This window comes from Notechis scutatus, chromosome 3 (assembly GCF_049901735.1).
Source record: "Notechis scutatus isolate UNSWTSFEM ecotype Mainland chromosome 3, rNotScu1.2, whole genome shotgun sequence".
NCBI lineage: Eukaryota > Metazoa > Chordata > Lepidosauria > Squamata > Elapidae > Notechis > Notechis scutatus.
Window position 1 is genome coordinate 62,225,561 of NC_142011.1, and position 12,324 is coordinate 62,237,884.

Sequence of the window (12,324 nt, forward strand, 5' to 3'; positions counted from 1 at the left end):
GCAAGGCAACCAGCAGCTGCCTCGCATAGGCCAAGGCCAGTTCCACCCCATCAGCAGCAGAAGATGGCAAAGGTCTCACTGGTGATGGTAGGGTCAGCAACCACAAAGCAGTAAGGGCAGCGGGGTGAACAGAGCACAGGGTAGCAAGGGCAGCAAGTACAGGGCAGCAAGGGCAGCAGAGCAAGCAGGGAGCACAGGGTGGGAAGACCAGCTGGCTAGCAGGGTGGGCAGAGTGCAGGACCAAAGTGGCAGATATGGAGTGGAGATAGGCAGGTGAGGGAAACTGAAAAGGAAGCCATCTCTTATCTAATTAAGGCTTGGAGCTGGAAGCACCAAGCTGGTAATAGCTTGGATCCAAATGGGCCCTTACCAAATGACTGGTGTCATTCAAATAGCAATGGCACAGGGAGTTCCAAGATTGCCATCATTAAACAATTATGTTACTCAATATTGTGCTTTATAACATCACTTAGCAATGGAAATTCTGATGCCTATTACTATTGTAACGCAAGGACTACCTGTAGAGTTCTTTTGAAAAGGATCCTTTAAATCCTTTAAAGGGGGCATGCATAAGTGCACCAACGTGCCTACCGTCCCTGTCTTATTGTTTCTTTTTTATTTTTCTTATATATATCCATTTCAGGTATCCATAACTATGTTTATACTTATACCTGTTATAATTGCTTGACAAAATAAATAAATAAAATAAATATGTATGCTTATTAAAAACAGTTGATGAATTCACATTTAGAATTAAATTGATAATGTTTAACTGTTTAGAAATAAATTTAGCATTGTATAATTTCCAACATTTAATAAATATATAACAAGGATTACCATAACACTTAATGTATATTTTATATTGAAAATGTTTCACACCAATTGTTTAAAATTAATATTGCTCATAAATGATAAAAATGCCTTATTAGTTAAAACTGACTTCTGTGAAATAAAAGATTTATATATAACTTGAAGCAAATTATCTTAGTAAAAATAGTAAATTATAATAATTTACTAGTGATGCAGAGCAAATTGAGAGGAATAAAAGCAGTGCTATGTCATTGTTTCTGCTAAGAGACCAGCTGCTTTTGGCTCTTTCTCAATCTGAACTGTTTCTCCCAGCTGGTTATTATGTAAACTGTAATTTTACAGAACAGGGAACTGAACACCCCCCCCCCATTACCATTCTCTTTTCCTTGTGAGATATACTATATTTCAGAACCCAGAAACTATCACTTCACTCATTTTTAAGGTCCTTTCAGAACCATTTTTGTTAAAGATTGAGCTACATACACTGAAAATAAGTAGTGTCATGAAGACTTTCATTGGAAATCCAGATCCTACACAACCTAATAAATCCTACAATTATTATATTAACACTTGAATTGGGATCTTACAATGTGCTTTTGTATGAATGTAAGCACCCCACTCCATTACATGAACTTACAAAGTTGCCTTGTCTCAGTTGCCTTTGTAAGGGCCATATTACAGATCATTTAATAACACTAGTCTAATTCTTAATTAGCAATGTAGAGCCAATGGGCCCTCCTATAATCCCACCTGCCTAAAGCTCATTAAGATTCTCTCTGCCTTCCTGATTTTACTTTTTTTTTAAATTTTAAATTATTTTGGATAATTTGCAAGCAGTAAAGCTCCAAATCCAACTCCTCTCCTCTACCCAGTGTATCTCCAGGACTCATACGAATCAAGAATATACCTCAGATAGGGAAGAAGAGCAAGAGAATAAAGACCAGAAAGGCAAGTTTAGTTTCCAGCCACTTTACCAAAACCTCTGAAAAGAAAAAAAGAAAAGGAATGGCTTGGAAATCTTAGATATGGGCATTAAGGATGTACTACACCATCATATCTGAAACTGGTGGTACTATTAGAATAACTATAAGACATTCTCTCTTAAACCTATTTCTTCCAGATAATTGACAGGAATGTCTATGTCAGTGGTTTTAAATTCCACCTTCTGATTTCTGCACCTCATTAGCTGGTCTCTAACAACCAGAATGAAGTATTGCAAAAAATACCTAGTTGGAAAATACATGTTTTCCTTTCACTGTCACAGTTTTGAAGAGAATGTTAAAGGCAGGAGAGGAAATGCTACTTTGCAGTTAGAAACCTTCCTCATAGCAATTGCTCAGATTTTGCTTACAGAAGACCAGACAAAATATACAATGTGATACAATGTGATATTTTCTTTCCCTTTTTATGTCCATGGAGAATGAGGGATTTTAACTCTCTTTTGGTCAACTGGAAATGAGCACTGATTAGCTCATGATGTTCTTTTTTTCAGTGTTTCTTTTCAGTGTTTTAAGGTGAGCCAAAAATGAAGTTAAATACAGGTAAGCGTCATACAGTACTGCTTGATGAAGAACTGGAAAGAAGAAACAATAGTATGGTCTGTAATGACAAAAATGGAGGTGTCAGAATAGAACAATAATTCCTGGAAGTGAAATGATAAAAGTAGTAATCAGATAATGGCCAAATGGTAAAAGGATGCTGAAATGAGGTTTAGAGCCCCTGACTTATCTTAAGAGGCTGTGTGTAGAAATGTCAGCACCAGCCTGAAAATTATCGTTTTAGACCAGGCTGAACTGTGGTAATAAAATGTTGCACCTAAAAATTCAGATATCTTATTTCTATGCTCACCAAATACAAGAAACTACATTAAAACAATAAGAATATTGATATTCATAAATATTTCATACATCAGATTTAATTAGCACAAAGTAAAACTGTATTTAATTATAAAAACTTTTCCTCATCTTTTTTCTTTCAAGAAAGAAAAGAATTGCTGCAGGATCTTGATTAACAGTAATTAAGAACTTTGAAAGCATTGAAGACCTCAAATTGTCTATCTATGATTCCAACCTCAAGGTAATCAACCTCCTCACGTTAACCCCAAATTTCTTTGACCTTTTCCAATCCCTTGGGGTATGACATGACTACTGTCATTCCCCCCCACACACACCTTTCAATACTGCTTAGATTAGGTTATGTTTTTCATTCAGACATCTAAGCCCCTTTTATGAATATATTCAGGGGACATTTTCATTTTAAACCTCATGCCCTGTTTCATTCCCCTTCACTCTTCAGATACCATTCCTTGTTTTTTAAAAAAATCTGTAGTTTTTCCATGGTCCTCAAAAAGCTCCCTGACTTCCAAAAAACATTTCTTTTGTGAGAGGCTTTACGTACATACACTAATATACCTGGAAGTATAAAGATCTCCTCCACCTCCAAGCTAAAGGGGCCTGTACTTCCTTCATCCTGTAAGTAGATCCCTTGTCCTAGACCTGCATGTCCAGCAAAGGGACTGCTGTATTTATGTCCGAAAATATACAGTAACGCTTGTTTGCTTACAGCAGCACTCTTTGCACAGAATATGAGGTCATTCCTTCCCAAAGCACTCAAGAGCTGAACTGACTTTCTGCTACCTATTCTGAAAGTCGTTCCTTCTCCGCCCTCCCCCATTAATGTTAATTCCCTTTCTCCGCAAAGACCCCCAGCCAATTTCCCCAAATCTCGCCCCCTCCTCTCGAGAACTACAGCAATTACTAACCCGTTTCTGCTGTCCTGCTCTCCGCCATGTTTGTTTTCATCGCTATTTTCTCTTTCCCCCCCCCCGCACTAGACGCTGCTGGAACGTCACCATGGCAACGTACGTCACAGCACGGGAAGTTCCTTATCCCCTCTACTACTGCATGCGAATGGTTTGTACCGGGATTAAAAGTGTTAAGAATTGGGAAGAATAAAATACTGACATAAACGCATTAAACCATGCCAGTCCATGTAGATGGATAACTGGCATTTGACTAGCAAGTAAAATCAATGAACTTCAACGAGGCTGTACCCGGAAGAGGACCTCGATCAATTAAGTGATCATCATGCCTAAGTAAAAACGGAGGGAGGGGCGGAGAGATTTTTCAGTAAAAGTTAATGCTATGAGAAAGAACAACCTGGACCTAAAGAATGTATAAATATATAAAATTGAAAATATATGCAGAAAGATTTTGTAGTCTTAGCTATGCCTTCCTGAAATAAATAGAGTGATAACAAAGGCAAAAGCATAAGCCTCATCTTTCATTTAGATGGCTAAATGAAGGGATGATTCACACCTTACAAAATTGTTCCATTTTTATTTCTCTACTTTTCTTCAGAATGGCTTATTTCCTCCTCTTCTCTTGGGATGGGGCCTAGAGGAGGAGTGAGAGGTATTGGCTGCTTTTCCCAATGTGAGTGTGTGCATGTGCACATATACATAAGTTTTGTCTCTATATGGTTTAAGATATATAACATGGCTAGTTTCTAGTAATTGTAATGTGGCTGGTTGGTTTCTGACTTGATTTTTGGTCACTTTAAACATATAAAATTATATATTGCAATGTCCTACCTGTCAATGAATACTTCAGCTTCAACCATAACAATACAAGAGCACACAACAGATACAAACTCAAGGTAAACCGCACCAAACTTGATTGCAGGAAATAGGACTTCAGCAACAGAGTGGTCAATGTCTGGAATACTCTACCTGACTCTGTGGTTTCTTCCCCAAACCCCAAAAACTTTAACTTTAGACTGTCTGCTATTGACCCCACCCCTTTCCTAAGAGGTCTGTAGGGTGCATGCATAAGCGCACCAAAGTGCCTACTGTCCCTGTCCTATTGTTTCTTTTATTTATTTATTTTATTTTTCTTATATGTATCCATTTCATGTACTCATAACTATGTCTATACTTATACCTGTAATCTTATAAATCGCTTGACAAAATAAATAAACAAAATAAAACAAATATTTGGTTCCTGAATGGCTTTTTCAAATTCACTTAATACTTTTTGTGCTGCAGATGGGGGAGGGAGGAAGCCTGGGGGAAGAACTTGATTTAAATAGGCATTTCTCAACCTCAGCAACTTTAAAATGTATGGACTTCAAGTCCCAGAATTTCTTAGCCGGCTTGGGAGGAATGCTGGGAGTTGAAGTCCACACATATTAAAATTGCTGGGGTTGAGAAACACCCTTGTAGGGAAAGACCTTTGGCCTTCAGCACTTCCTCCATTTCTCGTACAGATTTCTGCAGTGCTGCCATATGCTTTGGGGAAGGTGGATTGTTAGGTAAGTAAGTAATTCTTGTGGTAGGATTGCATGCTTAGATTAACCAGTACATTTTTTCACATTTCCTCTGGAACTTAATTTCTACTTGTAGCCGTCTTCTGTTCAAGATATTTTTTGAGTTCATTTGTTACACAACAGATATACACAAGGAGGAAGTAAACTGCAGTTATCCATAATGCCAAGAAAGTAATTTGACATCCTCTAGAAAATATACTGTATAGAACTTCATGCAATGGACAATAAAAAGGCACATTAATGTGCTGTTGCAATTATAAATGTCATTGTGAATCATTCCACCACCACCACCTCTTTCAGGACAACTAGCTGCTGAGCTGGAATCAGTATGTGAAGCAGTAAAACTGCTTCTTCTAGCTCACTAGAGCACTAGAAAGAGTGAGTTCTCCAGACATCCTCAATTGGGAATAAAGGACACCATTTTCTTTTCCATTGCCTTTCCAAATGTCATAGCTTTTAATGATGGTGTCCTATGCACTCGGGCAATAGGGCACAAGGGACTAGCAATGATGGTAGGTGCCTCTGGTAGCATCCCCATAGGTACACTTTGATTTAATAGTCTTTTAAGTAATCTTGTGGAATCGCTTTTACCCTCATGTGGAGAGTCAGGAGACCATCTTGAAAAGTGGGAGTTGCAAGGTAAGTGTGTGTCAGTTTCTATGTTCAACATACCTTCCTTCTGAATCCCCAAGTCTCAGGGAAGGAGCGCTATCAGAAAAACCCATAGGAACCAAGAATTGACCATGTGTTGGTTTTCTTTTTGTTTGTTTTTTTGGGGGGTGGGGTGTTGCAACTCAGCCTGACTTACCACTGCAACAATTACTAAATAATTATTACTGGTTGACATGAGAGGGCAAGATGTGGCTGAGAGGATGTACCCTTATGTCTTATCTTCAGAATCTAAAGTCTTATACAGATAGGCAGAAAAAAGAGGTGAATGGAGTAGTTTCATAGTACAGGCCTTGACTCTCCTTGTCTGCTTTGCTTTTCAACAGGGCAGTATATGTATCAAATTCTTTCAAGATACATGCATGAATCTTCTAATTTCCTGGTACCAAAATTTATAATGGTGTGGCCACTATGTTGCTCCACCTGGCAAGCAGTTGATCCAACTGGGAATTCATTGTGAAATACCAGTCATAAAGGATTTTAGGTCTTTACCATCATCCATTACATTTTGCAGCATTCTTTCTATGCATTTATTGTTCTATTTATACAATGAGTGTGGGGTAGTGACCTAAATAACTGCCTCTCCAAATATGGACCTTCAATTATTATTATTATTTTGCAAAAGGAAGACCAGCAAGACAAGAAACAAGCATGCAGACTTATCTTGAAGCGAGTAGCAGCAGACTTCCTACTCATCCATGAAATCAGAAGACCAGTTCCTAAGGGTCCACCCAGCAGTAACTGATCCCCATGAAAACAGTGACACTGAACTGTGTTGCCCTTCCATCAAACATAATCTTCACCAAGGATCAAAGACAGGACTTGCTGGAAGATTCCTTTGTACTCTGTAGCTAATATGATTTGTGGTTGGGTACAACTGGCACATAGGCCTTTCACCTGTTGTCCTCAGGACAGTACATGTTATGGCTCACTAATGCCAGGGTCAGCCCTACAAAGTAGGCCAAGTCAAGAAACCAGGGCAAAATACCATGTGTCTTGTTGACAGCTATGTGCAGGTTGCTAAAAACCATGGGTATGATGCCTATCCTGACTAACACTGTCTAATGCGGGACTTATGACTTGACACTTTGTGGGAGCAATCATACCTTTGAGAATTTCGGGGGTCTCTTTGAATTCTCAGCTGATCTACAGGTAGTCCTCAATTTGTGACCACAATTGAGCCCAAAATTTCTGTTGCTAGGTGAAACAATATAGAGAATTTTGCCCCATTTTATGACCTTTCTTGCCACAATTAAGTGAATCATTGCAGTTATTAAGTTAGTAATACAGTTAAGTGCATCTGGCTTCCCCACTGACTTTGCTTATAAGAAAGTCGCAAAAGGTAATCACATGACCCAGGACACTGCAACTCATCATAAATATGAGTCAATTGCCAAGTATCTGAGTTTTGATCATGTGATCATGGGGATGTTACAATGGCCATAAGAGTGAAAACTGGTCACAAGTCACTTTTTTCAGTGCCGTTGTAATTTCAAACCATCACTAAATGAACTGTTGTAAACCGAGGAAGAGCACTTGCCAAAAGCATTGGGCAATATGATACTGTTGATGTGACCTGAACTAAGCAAACATCATAGATAAAAAGGGATATTCCTCAAAGAAAAGGATAAGGAGGACTTAAATATGGGATTATCCAATTGATGAGCAGCATGAGCAAGACCCCAGCACAATAGTAACTGGTGAGATGCATAATTTCCCTACTCTCTGCTATAATTCCTGCTGCTATAGTTTGTCATGCACTGCTGGCAGCAGAGCACAACTGACATCAGGAGGGTCAAGAAGTAACTCATAGGTGCATTGTGTGCAAATACATTAATAATGTAACCCTTTAAGCCCTCCACATCCTGAGCTCTGCCCACGATTCATCATTATTGAGGACTCTGCTATCAAGCGGCACTGCAGTGCTACCCAGGTGAAATTGTGACAGTCATGACAGCTTGAACCAGATATAATTTTTTCAGTACTCCTGAACTCAGCCACCTTTGCTACAAAGGTTTGAGGTGGAGAAGGCCAATAAGAAACTACAATGAGATGACTGCAAAGTGTGCTTTCTGTTGTGCCGAGGTTGTCTGGTGACTTTATGATTAAGGACTCAGCTGATGTTGCCCCCAGCCCTGGGGCATGAAGGCCAGGAGCAGAGACTATGTTGAAGCAGTGGTGTAATAGGATCATGGGCTCCTTTTTCCTTTGATATGAGAATGTGACCTTGGATTCTTTGGAGTCCTGCTTTTTTGTAAGTAGTGGCTGATCAAAAAAAGAGAAAGTGAGGGAGGAGCAGTATAGCCTTGTGGCAAAGAGGTAGGCAATTGGATACAAGTAGGTGCTGCAATAAAGATGCTAATGTGCTATCCAGCACCCAAAGAATACAAAAGTGCGTGGAAGGATTGAAAATGTACCATACAGATGCACAAATGAAGGTAAATATACATGTCCCAGGATCCAGTCTGGGTCGCTGACCAGGACTAGTTTACAAGTCTAGTAAGAGAGAAGTGGGGATGGGCTCCAGCATAAATCCAAAAGTTTAGTCGGAAGACTAAACCTCTCATCCCAGTGACCGACCCAGATTGGATCCTGTATATATACAGGACATTTCTATACTGGGTAATATGATTTACTGACACTTTGAATTTTGAAACAGAAAAGAGGATTAACACAAAGAGATTAAATAGGCCCTTGAATAAAGAGATTAAAGTATATGTGTGGTTTTAAGTGCCTGAAATCTACCAACAGTAAACTTATCTAATGAGGTTATGAGAACTGAGACAGAATCTAGCTTCCTTGGTTGTGAGTTTTGTGAAGATTTTGACACAACACAGAGAGAACAGCTTGAGTAAGACTAAAATATTGGCCAGTCTGCATGTACAATGACCAGAATTCAGACTCGAACTTGCAATGAGTAAGAGACAAAATGTAGCAAGTGTGGTTGATCTGTTCTTGTATGTCTCTGGCAATCTCTTAGGGGCTGGCTGCTGGCAGGGCAATTGGGTGTCATAAAATGGTACACTAGTATCTTTTACATGCCCATCTACCCACTTCAAACTTAATTTCCCCAGCATTATTCACTACTACAAGTACAGTAATAATTGTGAGTATTCAAAATGTTATTTCCTTTAAAATAAAAATGTCAAAACATTTCAAGGTTCCCTGGACACCTGGTTTCTGGCATTTTCCCCAGACTCTTTACTCAATACTGGCCATAAGAAGGGTCTAATATAGTGGTAGGCAACTATGGCCCCTTTACAATTTGTGGACATCTACAACTCCCAGAATTCCTGAGCCACCCATATAGGAGTCATAGTTGCTTACTCTTGGTCTGATATATTCTTCCATGTAAAGAAGCAATGTGTTTCATCAGGATATCTTCTCTCCTGTTGTATTTTATATTTAGAATAGAATAGAATAGAATAGAATAGAATAGAATAGAATAGAATAGAATAGAATAGAATAGAATAGAATAGAATAGAATAGAATAGAATACTTTATTGGCCAAGTGTGATTGGACACACAAGGAATTTGTCTTGGTGTAAATACTCTCAGTGTAAAGAAAAGGTACATTCGTTAAGAATCAAGAATCATAACGTACAACACTTAATGATAGTCATAGGGTACAATCAACAATCAAATCATACTAGGAAACAGTCAATATAAATCATACGGATACAAGCAACAAAGTTACAGTCCTACAATCACAAGTGGGAGGAGATGGGTGATAAGGAGTGATGAGAAGATTAACAGTAATAGTAGTGTACACTTTGTAAATAATTGAACAGTGTTCAGGGAATTATTTGTTTAGCAGAGTGATGGCTTTCGGGGGAAAACTGTTCTTGTGTCTAGCTGTTCTGGTGTGCAGTGCTCTATAGCAGTGATCCCCAACCTTTTTATGCCGCTGCCCGGTACCGGCATCAGCTGGGCACCGCGGCCCGGTACCGGCATCAGCTGGCGCCGCCATCTTTTTGATGAAAAAGTGCTTCCGGTGACCTCACGGAAGCACGCGTTTCATCAAAAAGATAAGCGGCATGCGCTCGGTGAGCTTTTCCGGGTAGAAATGACTTTCTCCGGAGAAAGCTCACGAAGCTGCGCCGCCATCTTTTGATGAAACGTGCTTCCGGTGAGCTTTCTACCGGAAAAGCTCACGGAAGCACTTTTCATCAAAAAGATGGCGGCGCCCAGCAAGCCAGCGGCCCGGTAGGAGTTGTTCCGCGGACCGGTGCGGTCCACGGACCAGTGGTTGGGGACCCCTGCTCTATAGCGTCGTTTTGAGGGAAGGAGTTGAAACAGTTTATGTCTGGGATGTGAGTAGTCTGTAAATATTTTCACAGCCCTCTTTTTGACTCGTGTAGTATACAGGTCCTCAATTGAAGGCAGGTGGGTAGTAATTGTTTTTTCTGCAGTCCTAATTATCCTCTGAAGTCTGTGTCTTTCCTGTTGGGTTGCAGAACCAAACCAGACAGTTATAGAGGCGCAGATGATAGACTCAATAATTCCTCTGTAGAACTGTATCAGCAGCTCCTTGGGCAGTTTGAGCTTTCTGAGTCGGCGCAGAAAGAACATTCTTTGTTGTGCTTTTTTGATGATGTTTTTGATGTTAGGTGTCCATTTTAGGTCATGTGATATAGTAGAACCTAGAAATTTGAAGGTCTCTACTGTTGATACTGTGTTGTCTAGTATTGTAAGGGGTGGTAGTATGGGAGGGTTTCTTCTAAAATCTACCACCATTTCTATGGTTTTGAGTGTGTTCAGTTCCAGATTGTTCCGGTTACACCATGAGGCAAGTTGTATAACCTCCCGTTTGTATGCAGATTCATCGTTGTCTCGAATGAGACCAATCACTGTTGTGTCATCAGCAAACTTCAGTATTTTAACAGATAGATCGTTTGAGATGCAGTCATTGGTATATAGGGAGAAGTGGAGATAGCACACAGCCTTGGGGGGGCCCTGTGCTGATTGTACAGGTATCGGATGTGATTCCGCCTAGCTTCACCTGCTGCTTCCTGTCTGTTAGGAAGCTTATGATCCATTTACAAGTGTGTTCAGGTACTGCTAGTTGGTTTAATTTACTTAGAAGAGTGTCTGGAATGATGGTATTGAATGCTGAACTGAAGTCTACAAAGAGGACCCTTGTGTAGATATTTGGAAATTCAAGGTGTTGTAGGATGTAATGCAGAGCCATGTTAACACCATCATCTGTCGATCTATTTGCTCGGTATGCAAACTGCATGGGATCTAACAGCGGATCCGTGATGGTTTTCAGGTGAGACAGCACAAGCCTTTCAAAGATTTTCATAACTACAGATGTTAGAGCAACTGGTCTGTATGGAGGGCTTCTTTGGCACTGGGATGATGGTAGAACATTTGAAGAAGTAAGGAACATAGCACCTCTAGTGATCTATTGAAGATTTGGGTGAAGATGGGGGCCAATTGGTCAGCACAGACTTTTAAGTGAGAAGGATTTCCTTCCAAACCACACTTTGGGTTGTGTGGTCTGGAAGGAAAAGGGAGAAAGGCTTAGACTATAACAATCAGCAACGTTTTATGCTAGGATGCATTGATATTTTTTTTTGAACGATTTTTTACCACTAACTCTGATCACATCTGGCATCAATTGGACAGCAGTTGGACAACAATCAAACCAACCACTTGGTGAGTTGCCTATCACCCTGGGGTCCTGCTGGCAAAATCATTTATTCAGGGCCTTTCAAAAAGGGTGTCAAGGAGAGGGTCAATCCTATTTCCACAGGTATGGTATTCCACAGGGAGGGAGCCATCATGGAGAAGGCTGTTCTTGGTCCTACCAGATGGACCTCCTTAAGAGAAGGGGACTGTAACATTCCATACTCTCCCTCCCTGCTCTGGTTGATCAGGTAGATATAACTGGAAAAAGACAGTCCCTCAAATAACCAGGATCCAGGTCATGTAGGGCTTTAAAGATGATAACCAGCACCTTGAATTGGACCTGGAAGCAAAGTGAATTAACTAAGTAAGTGGTGACATACCTTGTAAAATTATTAAAAGTGACTTGTGTCATTATATAAATCCATGTATTCTGGAGTAAGTACATACACTACTGCAACAGTTACTTGTACTGTATGGTATTACACCGTAAGGCTGAATAAGAATTTGAGAAGTGCTCCCTATTTGTATACTAGGCTTTTAATTCTGACTTTTAAATTGATTGTCATGTACAAGTGATAGTTTATAATTCACCTTCCATTCCCATTTTGGTACTGCTTTGCATCTTTGAATTAACAATTAGTCAATATTTGTATTTAATTTTGCAATTTGAAAGTCAAGTCCATTTCAATAAATCATAACTATGGTCATACAAATAAGAATTTTGTTTGATGAGATACAGACTCCTTATCATTTCTATTTAAAGTCCTCAATAACTACACATAGTAGTGTCATCCATATTAATTGATGAAACATTCTGTAATTACTTGAATATACATATATCAATATCCATCAAAATTCTTTATATTTAAAGAAATATATAACCTA

At 39.5% G+C, this 12,324-nt stretch overlaps 1 protein-coding gene across 2 annotated transcripts in view; it reads right to left on the reverse strand.

Annotated features, from left to right (window-relative positions):
• The window catches only part of BEND5 (BEN domain containing 5), a 904,791-nt gene extending 901,141 nt beyond the window's left edge, over window positions 1-3,650 (reverse strand). The window contains exon 1 of one of the 2 annotated variants that reach the window (XM_087960250.1): window positions 3,572-3,650. In XM_087960250.1, coding sequence (XP_087816376.1) covers window positions 3,572-3,611 — 40 coding nt within the window. In that variant the 5' untranslated portion in view covers window positions 3,612-3,650. The remainder of the gene's footprint in view (window positions 1-3,571) is intronic. The other variant, XM_026665827.2, reaches the window with a different exon arrangement.
• Window positions 3,651-12,324: the final 8,674 nt, after the last annotated feature.